We start from the raw sequence: 22,331 nt of genomic DNA, 5'->3' as shown, positions 1-22,331 counted from the left end.
TATTTTCAAAAATCCTTATTTTTATTCTTTCAACACAACATTCAGAAGATCACAGAATCTAGAGAATGAGAGAGATGGGAGGAAGAAACCCATGAGAAAAAACTAAGGCTTAATCCCCAGGAAATGCAGACTCACCAGTGAGAGCAGAAAATGCTGGGGAAATTCTGATTTTCCTCCTCTAAATATATGATTTTTTTCAGTATATACACATAGAAGCACTAAATGCAGAGCTTTTAAAGAATTTTTAGTGGTAAAAGCAGCTACAGCCTTTTCATTTCATTACTTCGATTGTGATAAGAAAAAAAGTATGGTTTTAATTTACATTTCCAATTTGTATTGACACTAAAGAGAAGCCATCCTGCTGTTAAGAGGAACTTTTCCAATTAGACCCACACTTCATGGTCTGCTGTTGAAAAAGGGATTTCAAAATCTAATTTTCTGAAATGTCAGAAGTGAAATATTGCCTTTTGTGTTTGTCACAAGTCCCTGTAACTTGGCAGAGAGGATGTCACTGCAGGGCTCATTCGTGAAATGGGTTTTGTGAAGCTGCCCTTTGTACCCCTCTGGCAGGCAGAGGTGAAAGAGCGCAGGACGAAAGTGAAAGGAGAGTTTGGCCTTGTTCGTATTTAGGCTGATTAAGGGGAAAAAGGCTTTAGGGAGCTCTTCATGCCAAAGAACAAAAACTGCTGCTGCTGCTCAAAACACTGTGAAATCCCACCAAGTTCAAACGAAGGTACTGAAAGGAGAGACAGCACATACTCAAAATAAAGCAATTCTGTCTCCCCAGGTTTGGGGCTCACACACACATCAATCCCAGGCTGCGCTTTCCACAATCCACACGGGCCAGCTGAAGGATCAATAGGTGAAAAGTGGCTGATGAGTAAACAGGAAAGGACTTTGCCTTTAGAAAAAGAAAAGACATTTAAGTGATTTTAGAGGGAATTTTCTGTGTTCTCTCTCTCATGAGTGTGCTGGAGACGTTCAACCAAGACTGTTTTATTTTATTTAGTTTCATTTTGTTACATTTTAGTCTGGCTTTGGACTGGAATGTTTTACATTATACTACAAATCACTGTGTGAAGAATCTGTGATACTAGAAAACCCAGAGACAGACCAATTAAGCATAAGGAATTTTAATTCCCATTATACAGGTGGCTATGCATAAGCTTGTTCTTTTGTGTTTGCAAGATACAGTGAAACAATTATATTTAATTGAAGTCACTGGTTTAGATTTTGGTGACAAAAATAGCTTTATTAAGAGTCAGAACACCTCCTTAAATTGAAGTATAAAATAGTTATGCTGCATATTGCTATGGACAGCTGTTGTGTATTCACATATATTTATTCATACTTCACTTAAGGAAGCAAAAGTGTACAAATCCAATTAAGGACAAGGGAAAGCAAAATAATAGCTTTTCTGAGGTTCCCTTTAGAAAGTGATCTGTGAAAATGTCTAGCTGTGAGTTCATACATGGCTGTTTGCATTGCTGTGCAAACAGATCTCAGTCCCTGACAAACAAGCCAGCCTGGACAATGGAAATCCCATCCCCTCCCCTCTGACAAAGATGGGCACAGAGCAGGATTTTGGTGTGACCTCACACTGCAGATGTGCCTTTCCTGTGACTTCAGGAGCAGGAAATCCCTGCTGGTTGTGTTGCTGTCTTCTGGAAATTGTTGGCTTTTCAGCTGGGAGAACTCCCTTATGTCTTTCTCAAGGAATGGGCACTGACCTTGCAGATGTTATTTCTTTTCTTACTCTGTGTTTGTCTGGAGAAAAGCAGAGGACCCACTCACAGTTGTCTCTTGTCCTGTTTTAGTGACTAGGATTGCTCAGTGATTGCATCAGCTCCAGCCCTGGATGGCAGCAGTGCGAGATGGAGCAGCAGAACAGTCTCTGAAGAGGGCAGGAGCCTTAGCACGCTCCACAGCCACTGCTGCTCTTAACTCTCCCCATTATCTCTGCAAGAGCAAGAATCCTTATTTTACCAGCTGCAGGTTTAACAAGGCTCTTCTGCTCCCTAGGGAGAGCAAAAGCCCAGTTCCCAAAAGGACTTTTTTTCTCCACATGTCTTTGCCTTGAACATAGACCAGCTTTATGGTGGAAATCTCTACTCTTCCTCATCTCTCTTGGGTTTGGGATGCCAGAAGCCCTGAGGAAATTTATTCTGGCATGGAAATAAATCAGTTTTGTGAGTGCATAACTGCAGAGGGAATTAGCAGGTGGGGAAGGAAGGCAGAGAGAAAATAACTTTGTTCTTAATGGTTCCTGAGTCTGAACTCTTATAAACATCTCCCAAAGAGCATGGATTTGACCCTGAGGATCCACATGTATCTTTCCTCAAGTTTTTCCTCCCTCCTGACAGCTGAAGTGAGAGAAAAAACCAGAAGAGGTGAAGGAAACTGACTGTCTCTTGGGGAGCAAAAAAAGCAAAAAAAAACCCTAAAAAAACTATGCCTAGAGCAGGCAAAATGTGAGTTTGAAGCCAGCTACTGCTGCCCACCCTTTCTGCGACCACCAGTGGACAGATGGTACTTTCTGTTTCATTTTGTCTCAGAGGGAGTAGTGTAAAATACTGAACTGGTTTGTAGTCAGCTTCTTCCCTTTCCCTATCTCCTTGTCTTGAAAAGCAAGGCAGGAGATGTCCCTTAGGCAAGTGGAGGGATGAGGGAAGGTCCTATGACTGTGGGCAATGAACTTTTGCTGTGAGCACGAATTCACCTTGCAAATAAGGGAGTGCTGGTTTAAGGCATCCATTGCTAATGATTAAAGACACAGACTTAGCTGTGGTGTGTTAAAGGGCAGTTCATCACCAGAGCCTGGGAATAGCCATGTGATTTCTGGGATTTGACCTGCCTGTAAATCAGATGGGCATGTTTCCATTTTCATGGGTCAGCAAAATTGTGTTTGAGAGACAACAATCCAGTAAAAGTTTGCAAAAATGAGACCTGATGATGGTTTCAGTTCTTTCATTTACCTTTGATCAAAACTGGTTCTTGTACAAACAGTTATTCTTCAAATGGGCTTTTTCCCCCTGCTTATCAGTATCCCACTTTTTAAGATGTGTTTCATGCAGTCTGGAATGCCTTCAGCTGATGATACATCTTACATGTTTATGGTAAGATGAGACTAATTGCCCTCTGGAAAAGCCCAGTGTCTTGGGCATAAAAGAAAATTGGGCTGAGTGGCTCAGACAGAGGCATCAATTTCATTTCCAATGAAGTAAAGGCAGATGAATTCCTCCAAGCACCACAGAATGAGACTGAGTTGTACAGATTTCCAGCACAGTTCCTTTGGTGCTGTCTAAACAGAAGGAACTTTCTCTCACCTTTGCTGGACCACAGAGATGCCTGTGGTTAAATAAAGGCTTAGAGAAGGAACCTGTCACCTGCATTTGTCCCCATTTGGAAATACTCTACAGCCACTCTTCAAGCCACAGTGTCTTGTTTGATTTTGGGATGCCTTTGCAGTATTTGTGAAAACTTCTCTCTGCATTCAACTTTTAGTTGCTATCATGTAAAAACACTGAAGCTGGGAAGGGAATGCATAAACAAAAAAGTATAAAACTGTGGCTTAGTCCAGAATGTTTCTCCCTAGGTATTACTGTGTGCACCACCAGCATGTCCATCACTATTGCTTGCACAGTTTTGCAAGTTATTAATAAATAACCAGGATAGGCAACATCATTTGCTGCAATGTGCTGTCAGCCCATTTCCTGCAGCCAGCACCTGGATTGATGGTGGCTCTTTGGTGCTTCTGTTTTGCAGATGTTGTAGAGTTTTCCAATGGAAAGGCTGGTATTGTTGGTGAGCTTTTGTTTGCTGCTGTCCAATACACAACAAGCACCATCGTAAGTATATTTTATTACAAATTCTTCCATCCTAACAAATCCCTTGAAAGTGAAGGTAGGAAATAGTCTCTCTCCCAATGGAGAATCAAAAAAAGCCAGGTTTTTGGACCACTGAAAATTTGTGTAACCTTAAAAAGGTAAGAAGTAAAAGGCTTAAAACTATCCTTTGAAGGAAGAAATATTCTCCTAGGAACCAATAATTAAAAATGTACAGCTTGTTCACTCTCTTGTTGCCATTCGCTCATTTATCGTTCATGACATTTATGGGATTGAAAAATCTTGGGGAAAAAAAACCCTCTGTAATTGATTTATACATTGCAGAAAGCAAAGGTTTAACTTCTGGGAGACCTTTAGTATTCTATATTTATCCTCTATTTCAGTGGAGATTTACATATAAGCCAGGCCTTGTGCCACCTTTTGCTAGAGCCAACAGATTCTGAGTGAATGAAATTAAATACCAGCTTTATTCCCTGATTTCTATACCTCACCTTTCATTTTATGCATTTGAGAAAGAAGAGGGGGTTTTTTTGAAAAATAAAAAAGGTAGTTCAGCCAACCCATTCTGATAATAGAAAATCATTCACCTTTCATTTTAGAAATGTTCTGCAGAATAATAGTTTTCCAAAAGCACCTGTCTTGAGCTCAGAACTGTTCTTTGTCTATGTGACATCATGGGTGAAGAGACAGAACTTGGCTCTTCACCTAGTTCTCTGATTTTTGTAAAATTGTTTTGTGCAAAACAGACTTGAAAAAATGAGAGCAAGGATAATGATCTACGTTTTAAAGACCATGAAATCAATTACTAAGAAGGACCAGAGTAGGTCAAGAATGAAGGAAAATAATAAAGAGGAAAAAAAATCCCAACCAATTTAGCCTCCAACTCAGCCCTTCCCAGGGATGTGGTCTTACCTTCTGTGATCTCATTTCCAACATTTCACAGTGATATTGCAAGGAAGATCAGCTACTTGTAACCCCATACATGTGGTTATATAGGGAATCTATTCCTCCTGACACATTAAAGCATAAGCTGGCATAATGTGGATGCTAGTACATGAAGATACATAACTTTGTAGCATTAATTGTGTATTTATTAATATGTATTCAAGCTTTTTCAATGCATGGCCTTGTTCTGTTTCAGAAATTTGAGTTTATAGAGCTTTCTCTGAGTTGCACCAGGTTATAAATTGCATTGGTAGTCCCTGGGACATATTGCAGGCTTTTTCTCGTCTATGTATAGTGATTGATGTTTTACAGGACTTAAATGGGAAAGTCCAGAATTTGGAGATCAGTCAGAGAAAATTATTTTCTTTTAACCTCTACTCTGACTAACAAGGGCAATGGATTAGGTGATCTCCACAAGTCCCTCGCTCTGCTATTTTGTGAGAGCCTGTTTTATCTTTAAAATTCATATTGTTTGGGCATTCATTGAACATTCTGGACAATCTGTTTATCTGTTGTTTTAGATTTCTTATTACTGCCCCAAATGTGGTGCGTTTGGGCACATATGAGACGATAACAGTTCAAGTCCACGGGGCACAGAGCCCTGTGCAAGTTACTGCATTCTTCAAAGATGAGACAAAAAATCAGCTCATATCAGAGAGGATCTACTTTAACCTTAACCAAAATAATGGCTACCAAGAGATGAAAAAAATAATGGTGAGTCTGACATCACAGTGATTTAATTTTTTTTATTTGGTGATAAAAGCACATAATCTCTACTTGGAATAGGCTGGAACCAAGACAACACTGATCCCAAGAGGCACTGACAAAACCAGTTCTGGTGGCAGCAGCACTCTATTCACCTAACCAGCTAATAAAACAATGCCTAATGTAATTTCAGCGGTGATTGTGAATATTCTTTTGTGCCCATATAACAAGCTCAAGATTTTTTCACACAGTGATAAATGAAATTTGATTTAAACATATTTAATTATTTTATCACTGTTGGGTTTTTTGCCTCACTTAAACTATGCATTCAGGCCTTTGGGTTACTACTGGCCACTTTACAATACAGGAGAAACCTTTAAAAATGTGTAGTCTCTCAGACCAAAGTCTGTGTTCTTCCTGCAGCTTTTTAAGTTGATTAATTCTTTATATCCTATGTTGCATCATTTGGTCCTGGCACTCTTTGAAGCCTGTCAGGATTTATTTCAGTAGCACTAGTTTGGGCTATTTGGTTGGGAAAAAAGCACACAGCAATATTCAATTTAGCTCTGGTTGGTTACTCCCAAAGATAACAGCAGAGTTTTCAAATCAGGTTCCTGTCAAGTGTGATGTTTAAAAGCAACACATTAAACTGCATGAAGTAAAGCAGCAATCTCATAACCAAGATTTTAGCACAAATAGCGATTACAGGATACGTGGTAAATGAAAATCAACAGGCATATAGACTGAATTCTCCCTCCTGGAGTTGTTGACACTGGGCAGAAGAAAGTGTATTTCTGTGGTGGAAAATGGATGATTAGAGAGTATTTCTACTTGAAAAGAAATATTCACCTAGTAAGAAAGATATAACACCCAGTAAGAAAGATATAATTGCAAATCTTATGTTGAATGGTGCTAATAAGATTATTTAAGCACTTCAGCTGTTGTGGGGCATCAGCTACGTGGTCCCAAAGTTACCAGGCTCATCTCTGACTCTGTGGGGTTTTCCCTTTTATTCTCTTCAGGTCAAGCCAGGGAGTCTGCAGCAGAACCTGTTCAAGAAGAGCAATCTGCCATATGTTCTACTGGTCACTGAAAGCAAGGAGCTCCCCATGACTGCCAAGAGCACTCGCATCCTCCTGTCCTCCAAGAAAGGCTACATTTTTATCCAGACAGATAAGCCCATATACACACCAAGTTCCCAAGGTAGAAATACAAATGCTTCTCTTCAGGTGTTGAATATGGATGTTACAAGGGCAGGATTAGAAAAAGTAACAATGAGATGGTTGTTCTGGCAGCCAGGGCTTCTGCAGGGACTGCTCTGCACATTGCAGCAACCCTGTGGAAATGCCTCCAGAGACAGTCACTTTTAAGGCAGACAGACAAAATTGCTCCTTTTTGTTCAAAAAGGTTAATGATAATTTTCCATTGGAAAAGAAAATCACGAGAAACTGCCAAAAACTGAACTCCTACTGCTTCTGCTTGTAACACCAGCAATAAGTTACCTTTGCTCTTTGTGACCCCTACTGCTTTGTTACTTACCAATTTAATTAATTAACAAAAGAGGGAAGTAAAAAAAGGGTTTGAGTTTGGTTTGAGGTCTCAACTGCAGAAGGAATACAAAAGCAAGTGAAGTTCCCTGATTAATTTTCAGAATTTTCTTCAAAAATTTTTCCAGTCATGTAACATGCAAAGGCTACAGAAGAATGCAATTGTTTCTTAAAATTTCTCAGATTTCTTTTCACTAAAAGAAAGTGTTTTATTTTAAATTCAGTAACTAAGTTTACAGATTGCAATGGTATGTATATAGAAAGGCTAGAAAGAAATGTGTGAACTTATTTATTCTTCTGTTAAACAGTCAGATACAGGATCTTCATTCTGGACAATGCTATGAGGCCAACAGATGACACGGTTACAGTTGCTGTGCTAGTAAGTATGCAAAAACACTTTTGATGAGTGCTTCTTCAGCACAGGAGCTATGGAAAACATGTACAAAACATCCAGGAGCACAACAGTAGCTGGGACTACTCTCCAGAAATCTGTATTTGCACCTAGTGAGATATTTGTAGTTATTTTTGGCCCATATCAGAAACATGGAGATATGTGACATGTGAATAATACAATAGGAAAGTAAGCAAAGCATTTTGTCTTCCACAGCACTAGGATATGACCTTGAGCTTTTGGATGTAAATGTTTGACACCTGGTGCATAATTTCATGTTTGCTTCTTCTGTCTCAACAGAATTCCAAGGGAATGGTGGTTAAAAAGTCAGACCGGAAAATAAACGCGGTGTTTGGTGAACACTTTGCTATACCTGACATTGCTGAGTATGTTACTGCTGTGCCTGCTGCATCAAAACCTGGAGATTAAGATTTTTAACTGCTGAATTTCTTGAATTACCTTTCAAAATTGGCTTTCTTGCACCATGGGGCACATATGGAGCCTATGATCAGTATCTTTTCACCTTTAAGCACCTCATCTTGGAGAGAGGAGTCCAGAATTTACTGTTAATATGCTGCAATTAGCAACATGTATCCTGGTAAAGAACAATTAAGCCGCTCAAATATCTGCTCAAACATATGGCTGCATTCAAGGGAGCACTTCTAAAAGTGCTAGTCTGTGAAGTGTCACTTATTATATCTGATTTCAAACAGTCAAGCTTTTAATTAATATTCAAGGTCTTCTGGCATGCTAAGTTGATTTTGATATCTCAGTGAAGATAAGCTATAGGAAATATTTGATGAGTTCTCTGTTTCTGCAGACTTTTCAAAGGCAGTGGTTTGCAAATATGTTATCTTGCACTTCCTCATACTTGTTTTGAGTGTTTCCTAAGACATTTGGAAATATGTTGCTGGGTCCTCCCAGTAAAAGGAAAACCATTAATTAATTAATTAGTTAAGGATGAGATCAAAGCAAGGAAAATATTATAATTCAGTGATAATTTATGCATTTGCATCATAAAATATCTGAGGAATTGTAATTAACTATTTTCTGCTGAATCTGGACTTTAGGCCTGGAACTTGGAAAATCAAAGCCTGGTTTCATCAACATGAAATGTCTAATGTTTCCACTGAATTTGAAGTTAAAAGATACGGTGAGATATTATATGATTTGCATTACAAATATAAGGAGTTATCACAATGTGTTAAAAATACACTGCAGTGGTAAATCTGGCTGTAGTTAGGCACTAAGGACAACTTTCATGGTGTTTCAGTGTATCATTACTATCTCTGATTCACAGAAGTAAAGCTCTGGGTTTGTGTGGCTTCCACTTATATTTAAAAAAAGAAACACCTCTGTTTTTATACAGATTTAGTAACTTTTTAAACATTTTGTCACAAAACATTGGATGGGCTCTCCTACCACAGGAAAAAAATGAGATTAGCTCCATTTTAAAGTCATTTCAATTCTGGCTAAAGTTTGCAGTGAAGACTGGGATGGAAAAAAGAGAAAAAAAAAAAACCCTCCCCATTTTGTCTCAGTGAAATTCAATCTGGAAGTTTATTAGAGTTATTCCTATCCTCAAAGAATCTTTTTTATGGAAAATAAGGGCCCTTTGGATAAAGTAAAAATGTAACAATTTGGGATAAGAAGTGGTTTGATTTATTTACACTGAAATTATACCTCCTTGTAAAATTAATGTGGGTTTGTTGTTTCATTATTTTGGGTTTTATTCCTTTAAAGACAAAAGAAAACCTTGAGATTGTCTGAAAATCTCTGTTTAACAAAACTGATTTTGCCTTAGCTAGTGGAGGTAGCAGAATAGTGGAGATTACTGCCCCCATCTCCAAACAGCTGCAAGCAGGAGCAAATCACCCTGATCCACCTGCAGGAGCAAATAGGTTGGCTTTGTAGGAGCAAATTCAGAGTGACACAGCTGATGCTGAGGAGCTCATATCCACTCTCTACCCAATTCAGGGTGGGTTTAGCTCAGCCTGCTCCTAGTCCAGGGCACTTTCTGCCCGTGAACAGGCAGAGTTTGTCTTGTTTTCATTGTAAATAAATAGATTTTGTGTGCTGGAAGACTGCTCCACTATGTGAAGCAGAGCAGAATAACTGAAAATGACCAGTAGATTTGCTTTGGAAGAGCACTGCTAGCTCAAACTAAAACATCCACTCAGTGCAGCTGCATTGTCTCTGTGTGTGTTGCCACAACAGGAGTTTAAGGTACGTTTGAAACTCGCATGTCATGACGTTTTGTATTCTTTTTTTTCATGCAGAACTTCCAAGTTTTGAAGTCAAACTCATCCCACTTCATCCATACTACCACATCTGGAATGAAAGCTTTGTGTTTGACATCGAGGCAAAGTAGGTGTGCTCAGAGCCAGGCTGGTTAAGGGCCAGATAAGCAGTTATGAGTTTTGTGATTTCTTCTTTCTTCTTGTCATTAAGAGTTAACTAGCTTCTGGCTTGATTTATCTGACTAATCTTATAAAATCTCTGTTTCCACCACTGACTTGAGACATCAGTGCCAAGTGCTGCCTGGGTCCAGGTCATGGTGATCAAGATGGAACAAGATTTTCTGAATATTTCAATTTGCTAGCAAAGATGGCTATTTGGGATTCTCCTCTGTGTTGTTATGCAAGGGTCCAGGCAAACTAATCACCTGGTTTTCTGTGTATTTTTAGTTTAAATATTTAGAAATGTTCTAAATAATCAGAGGATTTTCCATGACCATCACTACAGCATCGCATGTCCATTGCTTAACAGCAGTGCACTGGCCTGGATGTTCCACGGCTACAGAGCTCTCAGATTGGCCAGACCATGGAGCAAATGAATTACACCCAGTCCCATACCAAATTAGAATGGCATCAAACACAGAGCAACTTAAGAAGGCAGACAATGAAAATTTAATCAATCAATCAAAATATTTTTTGGCTGTTGAATTTTCAGGTTTCATAAGAGTGGCAATGCTAAAAAAACTGTATGTTAGGAGAATGACTAAATTAGAACTTGATACTTTTGGGTTTTTTCCTTTTTCTAAAGAGGAATAAATGTTATGAAATGAGAATAGGCAGGTGGAAGCTGCTGGCCCTCTTTCATAGTTGGGAGACATTGATTCAGTTTCAGAGGAGTGAGGACTACTAGATTACTGCCTGCTGCCCTTGACTGTGCTGGTCCTTCCGTTCCCCAGCACACCCTGAGAGAGCAGACAGAACCTGCAAACACCTCCTTGTGCTTGCCTGAACAAACTCAATTCTTCTTATCTCCTCTTGATCACCTTAAATTTTTATTTGGTTCTATTGAATAATTACTCGCTTTAATCATGATCATTTGATATTGTGATATGAAGTGATTTCAAATCACTGGCTTCAGTATTTTAATTCTTTCTAAATTTTTCTCTGTGCTATTGCAGCACTCTATTTTGAGTTTATGAACTTCATATATATTTGGCTCCTCATTAACATGATAATTATTTAAGAGGAAAAATTCATGTTCAATAACTGGATACCATTTCTTTCCTTATTGGAAAAGGTCCTAGTGGTGCCACACAGGCCTGCATGACTTTCATCAAAATCAGGACATGGAATTCCTGATAATTGAACTTATTTCTCTAAACTGGCCATGCATGTAATGAAGTTACTTGGTGTAATTGACTATTGTTTCCCATTTATTAGCTCTGGCGTTTAATGCAGTTTTCATAAGACCTGTCTCTCCATTGGCTTTATTGGTATAGATCCGTGCTGCTGATCAGGTCAATTTGAAAGAGGCTTGTTTAAACAACAATAAGCCATTACAGGACTGAGGTGAAGCAGGATTTCCACAAGCAAAAGACAACACCATGGCCATGACAGGTCTCATGCAGCACATTGCACACTGCTGCTGGAAGATGCCATCTGCCAGGGCTTCCATGAGTACAGAGCCGGGTGCAACAACATGCCCTATCCTCTCTCCCCATGACCTTCATTAAATGCTCATGGGTGTTCTGGCCAGATGCTGATCTGGCAAATATTTCACTCACAAGAGGACTTTTCTGCCATACTGCCTAAATCTGTAGGAGTGCCATGGGGCAGAGGATGTCCACTCTACCCAATGCAGGTATTAGAATTTCAGCAGGGACGGTCCTCCTGCTGAGCGTCTTCAGAGGTACCAAGCATTTCATATCAGTCCCTGAAATGATTCTCTGATCCCTTATTTTCTATGCTCTGCTCATGAGGTGTCTCATACAAAGGAATCAGCTGTTCATCCAAGCTAAATGGGATGAGCAGTGTAAGATCTCTCTGTGCAACTTAAGCTCTCATTAATTTGTTAAAAAAAATATTACTCTGGTGCAAATTTTACCAGATAATGTCTCCCCAAGTGATTCTGCCTGTGACTTATGCTATAAGTATCTTTGCATTTGAAATCAGCAGTTGGAACAAAGATCAGTAAAAGTTTCAATGATTGAGTTATGAGAGAGTGGGACTAAATTTTGTTCTACAGCTGTTATTTACAAATGGGATGCCTACAAATATTCCAATATTTTTTCAGCACAAAAAGATTAGTCTCCCTTATGCTTGCTTTTTATTTAAGTAATGATCCCTGTCCTCACTTTTCTTCCTTCCAAAGACATTCTTATGGGAAAGAGATTCAAGGTGCTGCATTTGTGCGATTTGGCATAATTGATGAAAATGAGAACAAAATATTTATTCCAGGCCTGGAGCAACAGCTATCAGTAAGTATTCAGTGGAACTATTCTGATTTATCATACCTAAGCTGAATATTGTCAGAAATTCAGGAAACTTACAAGTCCGTAATACTGTAGCTGTGATATAAACAACACTTTATTTCTAATGGCAACAAACCAGTAATGCTGTCTCTCTTTCCTTTTTTGTTTCTTTTTTTCCCCCTCCCACTTTTGTTTTAGATCCAAAATGGAAAAGGAAGAGTTACTTTAAGTACACCACTTTTGGAAGAGAAATTGAGAAAGAGTATTTCCACCCTGGAAGGGTTTCATTTATATGTGGCTGTTACCACTGTAGAAACTGCAAGTGAGTACAGTATGACTTGGCTGATATAGCCTGGAAGATTCACATTGATCTTCCTCTGATGTTATCTGTTATGTGGGGAATCTGGTTTCACTGGATCCATCTTTGTTGTAAAGCTTGTTCATGCTGTAGGGAATTAACTAGAAGAATCTTGGATGGAAAGTGGCTGCTCAAGCTCCAAGTTGAAGATGACATTAGGTAACTTTACTCTCTCCAATAGCTGAAAATGAAAACAAAATCTTTCAGAAGATTAGATATCCAAGGTATGCAAGTCCGTAGTTAGTGCCCCCATAGCAACACGTACTGTTTGATATTAACAGGTGGTGAGATGAGGGAAGAGGAACTCAGCAGTGTGAAGTTTGTGAGATCTCCTTATGTTCTTGATCTGTCTAACACCAAAAAGTATTTTGTGCCTGGAGCCCCCTTCTCTGTTATGGTATGTAGTGTTCTGACTGTATCTGTCTGCCTCCACAGCAATGTGTTTATATCTGCCCTCTTTCCTTGTCTGATCCACTGTGAGCTCTGTCGGACAGAGACCTTCAAGTATAGGTGCAACACAGAGCTACTGTTTGTGTGTCTTGTTTGTCCCATTTCTGTGTGCTCAGCACCTGAACAGCCAGAAAATGCTGGTTTTCTGCTCTAGAAGTCAATGTGCACTGTTGCCCTACAAAGTTTTATAAAACATAACAGTCTCTTCCTCTCTTCCATATCAAAAGATTGAAACAAGAATATTGTAATAAAATAATCCCACATCAAATTAAAATTCTGAGCAGTAAAATGGGGTGTTGCCTTTTAAAATAAATGCATTTAAGTTTATGTGGCTTGAAACTTCACACCTTCAAGTTTTTTGAGAGTTTTCTATGAAGAGTTGAAGTCAGAATATTACCTTATAATAGTTAATGACAAATATCTCTGGGACCTGCTTAGATTAAATAGATGCTAAGTGAAAATCTGAGGCATTTTGTAATCTGTACTCATAGGTTTTTACCTAAACTAAAGTCCAGACTGAGTCAATTGCTATCCCCTTTTCTCAAAGCTCAAATTTTTGAATGCTGGTATGTATAGTTTTATATTTTTTCTCAGTTCATAAAAATTACAGTTATAAATTAAAATTGCTTCTTGTTTGTGTGCATTTTTTAAACATAGGATTTCCTTTAAATAACAGAACTTTTTTTTTTTTCAATAGGTAACTGCCACTTTGGTTGATGGTACTCCTGCTGCCTTCCTATTTATCACTGCCACTCTTACCTTGCCTGGAAAACCCCCAGTGAAGAAGACTGCCTTCTGTAATAGAGAGGGTCTGGTCTCCATTGCTTTCAACATCCCCAAAGATGCTCAAGTGCTTGAAATAAAGGTAAAGAAAATGGAAACATCCTTGTTTAAAAGTATCCCACTGAGAATTGCTTATAAGACAATCATAAACAACTGTGAATATGATCACTTTTCATTGAATTAGCACAGATGGTGGAACATGATTTCTTATACAACCTGCAGATCCTTGTCCAGATTGTGTAAGATTTGTTTTACAGAGCAGGGGCCTGCCTGAGGGATGTCTCAAGTGAAGGACACTCCTGTAGTGTCATCAGAGCCTTGGGGAGTACATGTATTGGTAATAGTGATGCATTTTTGTTTTGCTTGTGCATTTGCCTGGCATGAAGGACAGAAATGGGACTGTAAGGAATATCACCATACAAAGTGATAGAAAATTATAAGAGGAAAGTGAAGGAAAAGGTCCTGAGCAATCAGAGAATCAACTACCTCTGCCCACTCAGAGGGTTCAATAATGTGCACAATATAAAATGGGGAAAAAATTGTCTGAGTACAAAATCACTTTGTGATTTTTGACCCATTGATTCTCATTTAGAAAGAGCCAAGGGTGAAAATACCAAATGCAAATACAGCAAGAGGCAGAATGGGGTAAGATAATAAAGTAATTAAAATCCTGGGGTTTGATGCCAATGAGGGCTCAGCAATTATTCCTGTCACTTCACAGCATTTTCCAAATAACCTAGCACAATGTGATTATTGGTGACGCTATACACTGTCTCCTGTGGGACACTTTACTCACTCTGTCCTTTTCTACCCTGACAGGTAAAGGCTGAAGAGGGTAAAGAAAGGTTAGAAACACCTGAAACCAGCATCAGAGCTGAAAGATACCAGTCTGCTTCCACAAACTACCTCAGCATCAGCATCCCACACACTGTTGTGGCACCTGGAGATACCTTGCCCATCACCTTGAATGATATTCATCAGCCTGGCAGAGGAAACATTGGCTATTTCTATTATATGGTAAACAGAATAGTATCATATCAGTAATTTCTTTCAGAAATTATGCAGCCTGGAACATTTACCTAGTTATTGATACAAGGGAAAACCAAGGGGGTCAAGTGGGATGATTGGTGTTCTGTCACCCCTGACCCACCAAGACAGTCTGAGGGAACTGGGCTTGTTCAGTTGGGTGAGAGGCTAAGAGTGAGTTAATAGCAACCTTAAACTACCTGAAGAGGAATTAAGGCATAGTGGAGACAAGATGTCCTAGGTGGTGCCACACAATCTAACGAGGGACAAGATTAAAAATTATGGCCTGGAAGATTCATTTTGGAAAAATCTATTCGCTAGTGGTGAGTGCAATATTGGAAGAGGTTCCCCAGAGAGATGAGAGACTTTCCAGCCTGAGAAAAGTTCAACACTCAATAAAAGAAACCCTCGCCAGTCTCATCTAGTCTTACCCTGGTGATGTCTTATCTTAGAGCAAGCAGCTGGACTAGAGGTCTCCATAGGTCCTTTTCAGAAATTATTTCTATGATTCTGCTGGGTTTTATACATTTGCAGTTATTTTTAGGGCATGTAAAATGCAGAGTATTTATTTTGCTGAATGAGACAAATGTGTTTGGGGGTATGTGCCGGGAGTGAATCTGATGAATGTAAAATGTGTTTAATCCCCTTCTCACTCTCTTTGTCCTAATTTCCCTTGGCAGCCTAAATTTCACAGGATGATAAGTGCCAAGATATCAGTTCCCATTTATTTTTAAAAGGACTCTGATATATTGGAATAATAGTATGCCTAGGAGTTAAGTTTAGGTTTGGGGGTTTGTTTTCAATGGATGGTGTATCACAGGGCTGGAATTGGTGCTGCCAGTCTTTGGGAAGGTGTAGTGCTGGGCAGGCAGGACGTGTGGGAGGGATGGTGGCAGACACTGCTGGAGCTCAGCAGTGAGGGTCTCACCCAAAATTTGGTCATCTTAACAAAGGCAGTGAGGATTTCAGGCCAGGCTGTAGCATGCCTTTGTTACTTCCTGAAACCCTGTATGTTTAGGAAATCTTCACATATTTTGTTCTGGGAAGGGCACCCTCACTCCTGCCCCTCAGCCTGTTTTTCATTCCTCTGACCACCCATGAATTTGGTTAACATAATGTAGGAAGGAAGGAGTTAAATAGTAAGGGATGGGTTGAAATCAGTTCAAGATGAGTCTGTGGGACTTTATCCTTAAACCTCCTGCTCCAACTCTTTCCTACCATCTGAAAGATTCAGTACTGATTGCAGATTCAATAATGCTGATATCTTCCTAGGTGGGATGACCAGTCATTGTAGAAGACAAAATTTAGTCTACTATCTGGGTAACCCTTCTCAAGTTGTAAGACTGAGTGGAGGGTGACAGATTTGTGTTCAAACCTGGACCACAAGACCAGTGTAGCAGAGATCCACCACCAGTGTGCAGGTCTCTTCCAGGCTACTGGTATACTGGTTTGGCAGTCAAAACTGTTAATGCCATTAGATGAAAACATATCTTAAAGAGAAATTGCCTCAGGAAAGAAAAAAAACCAAACCAAACAGTAAAATTATGCATCATAATGCCCTTTCTGGGGCATACTCACAGTATTTGATTTCAATTTGTTTCTGCCTTGCAGGTTGTGGCAAAGGGACAAGCTGAGCTTCTGGAAAGGGTTCCATCCTCAAACAAAGTAATAAACCTTAAAATCACCGAGAAGATGGTGCCTGCCTTTCGGTTTTTAGTCTACTACTTCACTGAGAACAAGGGCCAGCCAGAGATCATCGCTGATTCTGTGTGGGTGGATGTCATGGATGTCTGCGAAGGAAAGGTGCTTTCAAAGCCCACGGCTTCTGTTGTTGCATTCCAAAATATTTTTTAAATGGGGTAGTGGCAGAACAAATGCAGGCCTGGGATTATAAAGCGAGACGTCATTTTTATTGAAAAAGAGTCATCAGGAGTCGTGCCAAAAGGTATAACTTGGAAAGGCTCTCAGGTTGTGCTTCAAAGAGATGAAAAACAGTTTCTTACAGAAAAAATCACCCCCTGTGAGTGTCTGTATTTTAGAAATCCACAAGAAAATGCTGATAGAGTTATTGAGGGGGAGGAATCTCTTTTTAACTTTTTATAGTGATGTTTGTCACACAAAAGAAAGTGAAACCATTTATTGGGGGAAAAAGTATGAATTTGAAGTAATTTTTCAAGCTTTTTAATTTCTGTTAAAAGTAATTTTCTGAGTTTTGGTAGTACTTTAAAAGCTTTTAAGAACAGTTTACATTAGAAAATGAAGTGTAGACAAAATGGGAGGCCCTCTAAGCCTTTCTTTCATCTTCCTTCTCCTCTTCCTCCTCTTCACTTTGGGACCATAAGGTAAAATGAAAAAAAAATGAAGACCCAGGAATTTCTCCCAATAGCATGAAACCCAATTGCTGAAAATTGTCAGCTGTCTAAAATTATTTTTTCTACTGAAAATGTTTGTTTTGGAAAAAGAATATGGTAGTCCACTGGGGGAAAAGAAGTTTTCAAGAAAAAATAATCTGTCTCCAACAGACAAAACAATCCTTTATTTATGCGAGGACAAAATGCAGTAATGTTCACAGGCATTTCCAGTAATAATTCCCTATCATTTCATGATCACCATGGCTACTTCCTCTTTAAACCACAGAAGTGTGTACATCAGAACCAGATCTGTTTGCTCACATATGCTAAAAATTTCAAGTGTGTGATAGAAAGCAGAAAACATTATTACAGACTGGTTTAATTTGGTTAATTTTGTACATTACCATGTAATGACAAAGACATTTTGCTCATGTCTTTCGTGGTAATTTTTTTTCCACTGGAAAACAACTAAACTATATTGAAGATCCCAGTTCCACAAACCCCTAACATAAACTTTTAATTTCCCTTGGTCCTTAAATGTCATTGAAAGCCAACATCCAAAATTCTGCAGGACACATGTTTCAGCTCCCAATGATTTCCTTCAGTGTGAAATATCTGCACCTACGTGTTCCAAAATGCAGGATCCCAGGCAGAAGTTCCACAAAACAGGAATATCTCCCAACTTCTGACTGCTGACAGTCATTCCTGGCCCAAAGAATCTTCACTATAATATAAAAATATTATCTTTTTGTCTCAATCTTTTCTATTTAGATTAAAGTCAGAACAGAACAAGACACATATGAACCAGCAGACCAGGTCAATTTAGAGATTGAAACGGATCATGCAGGAAAAGTTGCCTTAGCTGTGGTTGATAAGGCAGTTTTTATCCTGAATAAGAAAAATAAGCTTACATCCAAAAAGGTAAGATATTGGTAAGAAAATATCACATCTACTAGTCAAGCAAATTTTCCCATGACTAATGAGAGGCTCAAAATATAATTAATTGCTATTAATTGCCTAGAGAACACTTTAATAAATTTGAAAATGTCTTTTCTTTTGCAATTTAGGATCTATTTAAGATAAATTGCATGTTTAAGATGAGTGGTATATTTAAGATGGGGCTCTCCATCCTATGGCAGACAAGTTTTTAAATTTAAAAAAGCATGGCTTGAAAGCACTTCCTAACTAAAATATCCCTCAGCTTTAATCTGCTTCCAAATGCAGCTTGCACCACCAGTTCCTCTTGTTCCTGCGAATCAAAGGCTATGAGAATTGTTCTGATATATGAATAAACCCTTTACAAGCATGTACAGTCCATCTGTGCCATTTTATTTGGCAGGTATTTAATGCTATGAATTCGTATGATCTTGGCTGTTCTGTGGGTGGTGGCACAAACAGCATTCAAGTTTTTACTGATGTAGGTCTGGCTTTTATATCAGACACGGTTCAATCCAGCATTCGGGAAGGTAAGTGCAACCTACCCTTCAGAAATTTGTGTGAGACCACTATAGATCTGGGAAGACTGATTGCTTAAAAACAGAAACATTTTCACTCTTATGTTGTAAAATATTCTTTGCCTTTGGGTTTTTCTTCTTCTGTTCTTCCACCAGTTGCTGGCAGCTCAGATTTCTCAGATGGTGGGTGCTGGTCCTTTGGTGACCACCTCAGCTGGGGCAGGCAGTAGTTGGCTAGGCTGGAAGATCTGTGGGACTCTCCCTCAAATTGTGGGTCTTCTGTCAATGATATGGGTCCTAAGACAGGCCTTCATGAATGATGTGAATGATCAGGCTGTTCCGGTCACATCATCGTGACCAAGCACTTCTGTTCTGCCAGGATATAAATGTGTGCAGGGCACCAGAAGGCAGAAGAGATCTTTGGATTTTCAGAAAATGTCAGGAATTGGTATGTCTGCTCCTCTGGGTGGCCTGAAAATCTTAGCAGGGGGAGGCAAAGGGATGTGTCTGGGATCTAGGGGGCAAGAAGTGATGGCATAATGAAGGATACCAAGATATTCTTAGTTCCAGCTCTTGCAATACGTGACATAACTTAGCACAAATATGTGTACTATGCTGCATCATGCATCATTCATCAGCACAGCTCAAAAAACAAAACAAAGTAATGCCTATAAATGGAAACTAATTTGCCTCTTTATAATCCTAAATGTAAAGCACTTCTAGTAGATAATGTGTCATGTCATCAGTCATGACTTTGAGGTTTTCAAAATCATTTGTATGGTCAGAAGATGTTTTATAAATCCTTTTCTTTCTTGACATTCTGCTTTGAAGCTGTGCCAACTTCAGTACTTCGTGCTTCAATTAAGAGAAGAGTTGGTATAGCATTTGGTATAAAATGCCAATTTGTGCAATTTTTTTTTCTCATTTTCTTGCCAGAAGGCATGAAGGGTTGGAGTTGGATTCTTCCTTTCTTTTGAAATCAGACCCTATTAAAGAAAGAGAACACTGATATTGCTATTTCTATTAAGAATTCCAGCCTGCAAAGAGGATTCAACTTTTAATTCAGTACGATTGGGAAGAGAGAGCTTAGAATAGAATGTCTAGGATGCCATAGAGCCTCTGCTTTCCTCCTGTGTTTGTGGACTGTTTTTAGGATGTAATATTTTCAGGGTCCCTTATAGAAGCTTGGCTGTTGCAATAGAAATTGATGTTAATGGCAAAGAATGACAGGATTGAGCACAATGAACACCTTTACACTGATTTCTTCTTACACAGCACTAATTCTGGGCTTCAATTCTATTGCAGCCAGCAGATACCAGAACACCACTCTACTAAAATGCTGCCAAGATGGAATGAAATTAAATCCCATGAGGTTTTCTTGTGCAAAAAGGCTGGCAAAGGTGTCTGGCTCCCGGGAGTGCAGGGCCGCGTTCCAGGAGTGCTGTGAGAAAGCCACAGCCCTCAGGAAGCAGGCGAAGCAGAGGAACAGAGTGGGCTTGGCACGACGTAAGGAGCAGTGGCACACAGCTCTGCCACTTTCACCCTTCTTGTGGTGGCTGGGGAGGGCCAAGGGGCACCTCAGTGCTGTGGTGCTGGGGAGGAAGTACTCACATCAGCATTTCAGAGAGCCCTGGTACAGTGCAGCAGCCAGGCAGTATTGCATCTTCACACCTGTGCACTGAAAGGTGGGAGTGGCACGGGATAACTCCTTGGGGTCAGAAAAGGCAGGAATCACTTCAGCCACTGCTGGCCCCCCCAGCCTTACAGAGGAGCTGATGGCCCCTGTCCACACCCCAGAGATGCCACAGACAGCAGAGCAGGGAAGGGGGGTGGTTGTCTGCATTTAGGGCTCTAAGTGGTCTCAGATTTCAACTCCTTAAATAGTGGTACTCCTATTATATTACCAAAAAGAAAATTACTTTCCATCTAAAATGATCTCATTCTGAGTGTAATTTCTGCTACCATTTCTCACAGATTTCCCCTGTCTGTCACAAGTATGGGACACTGGGAACATCTTTGCTAGCCTTACTACAGGGGTCTAACTTCTCATTTGGTAGCATATAGTTATTAAAGTTGGGAAGAGGAGCTCTCTCTTTGCTCAGTGACAAGCTGTGGTCATTGCTTCTCTTTTTCCAAGATTTTTGTTTAATTCACAAGATGAAACACAGATGAAATCTTTTCATTCAGAGCATTTTTTGTGCTTTTACAAGCTGACTCTCTGCAAGACAGTGTAAGGTCAGCAGCTGAAGACTTCCAAAAAGAAACCTTGCTCCTGTTTTGCAGAATACAGTGAACATGAAGAATTGTTTGATGAAACCTCTGTCAGCTTGCGCAGTTATTTTCCTGAGAGCTGGTGGTGGAATTTTGAAGAAATAGAAAGCCCTGGAAAGCACAGGTACTGCGTTGCCTGACTAGCCGAATATGTTTAAATTTGTACTCTCAAATGTATATAAATATCAGCTTTATGTAGTATCTGATGCAGAGGGCCTCAGAATATTGCAAGTACTTTGTCTCCGCAATTGAGGGAATATGTTTTTCTCTTTAAATATTCAAACTTCATCAAATGATGATGTTTACATTTTATACATGCCTTCTAATATATTTTACTTTGTGGTTTTAGTGTAAAAAACTTTGCTCCTGACTCTATAACTACCTGGGAAGTTCAAGCAATAAGTATATCTCCTGAAAAAGGTATTAGTATTTTTTGTTTGTTCATTTATTTATATGGATGAATAGAGAATGTGTAATTTTTAAAAGAGAGATACAATATTATGTTGACAGAATAAAACAGTTTGTACTGAAAAAACACAGTGTTTTGATCGTAATAGCTACTTCTCTCTTTTATGCCATGTTAAAGCCCAACTAGAAGTTAAGGTATAGATTTATATTTATAAAAAAAACAGGGAGTAGGGGCTCAAAGATTATGGATCACACAATCAAAACTGTCTTTTATTCTTTCCACTCTTTAAACCACCTGATTTTAGCTTTCACATGGCCAGGAAGCCACATGAGAGGTAGCAGTAGTAACATCACTTTTCTTTGAATAATTCTGAGACCAGGTTCTGGCCATCTAAAGCATGAACATCTGTGGCCTCTAAGACAGAAAAGAGCACCAGGAAACCAGCAAAGGACCAGCCAGAGAGCCCAGGTTCCCAGGTGCTGCGCTCTGGGAGCTCCTAGGAGTTGATGAGGACTACACAGGATGGAAAAAGGGTCTATATTGTACTGCCCGCTCCCCTTTGAAAGGGCAGGAAAACTGGGCCACATTTCACTCACAAAACATGCAAACCCTTTTGCCAAGTTTTAGCTATCAAAAACCATGGAAGTGACTCCAGGGCGCAAACTACAGGTAGGTCTCTAGTGCAGATGAGTTTAAATGAGTTCTGAGTATGTCTGTTTTCCTCAGCCTGCTTGTGACCTCAGGAGAGCCCAGGCACTGAATTTTGATTTAACATTTAACTTCCTATCAGTTGATGTTATGTGTGCCATTCTCAATTCTGGCTGTTTTTCTCACCCCAGGGTTCTGTGTAGCTGACCCCCACAGCTTTGCAGTTTTCAAAGACTTTTTTGTGTCCCTGAGACTACCGTACTCAGTCAGACGACACGAGCAGCTGGAAATAAAAGCAGTGGTTTACAACTACCTGCCCAATGATCTCCAGGTATTGTTATCAACAACTGCTGCACCTTGCATGCCAAGCTAGCTAGATCTATAGTTATGTAACCATTTAATGGGAATGTCCTGGCTGCCCTTCAGTGTCTCCCTACAGC

General features: G+C 39.5%; 1 protein-coding gene across 1 annotated transcript in view; it reads left to right on the top strand.

The window, feature by feature from the left end:
• The first annotated feature begins 3,709 nt into the window (after positions 1-3,709).
• Positions 3,710-22,331, top strand: part of LOC102032664 (complement C4) — a 41,357-nt gene continuing 22,735 nt past the window's right edge. Inside the window, exons 1-20 of the mRNA XM_005420797.2 lie at positions 3,710-3,848; positions 5,312-5,504; positions 6,518-6,698; positions 7,351-7,421; positions 7,734-7,819; positions 8,504-8,586; positions 9,713-9,800; positions 12,042-12,147; positions 12,340-12,463; positions 12,781-12,896; positions 13,647-13,814; positions 14,552-14,749; positions 16,370-16,561; positions 17,881-18,030; positions 18,449-18,575; positions 18,943-19,011; positions 19,869-20,069; positions 20,847-20,958; positions 21,184-21,254; positions 22,083-22,222. Coding sequence (XP_005420854.1) covers positions 3,784-3,848; positions 5,312-5,504; positions 6,518-6,698; positions 7,351-7,421; positions 7,734-7,819; positions 8,504-8,586; positions 9,713-9,800; positions 12,042-12,147; positions 12,340-12,463; positions 12,781-12,896; positions 13,647-13,814; positions 14,552-14,749; positions 16,370-16,561; positions 17,881-18,030; positions 18,449-18,575; positions 18,943-19,011; positions 19,869-20,069; positions 20,847-20,958; positions 21,184-21,254; positions 22,083-22,222 — 2,541 coding nt within the window. The 5' untranslated portion in view covers positions 3,710-3,783. The remainder of the gene's footprint in view (positions 3,849-5,311; positions 5,505-6,517; positions 6,699-7,350; positions 7,422-7,733; positions 7,820-8,503; positions 8,587-9,712; positions 9,801-12,041; positions 12,148-12,339; positions 12,464-12,780; positions 12,897-13,646; positions 13,815-14,551; positions 14,750-16,369; positions 16,562-17,880; positions 18,031-18,448; positions 18,576-18,942; positions 19,012-19,868; positions 20,070-20,846; positions 20,959-21,183; positions 21,255-22,082; positions 22,223-22,331) is intronic.

The sequence above is a fragment of the Geospiza fortis genome, unplaced genomic scaffold, assembly GCF_000277835.1.
Source record: "Geospiza fortis unplaced genomic scaffold, GeoFor_1.0 scaffold194, whole genome shotgun sequence".
Classification (NCBI taxonomy): Eukaryota; Metazoa; Chordata; class Aves; order Passeriformes; family Thraupidae; genus Geospiza; species Geospiza fortis.
This window is presented reverse-complemented; position numbering and strand designations above follow the sequence as displayed.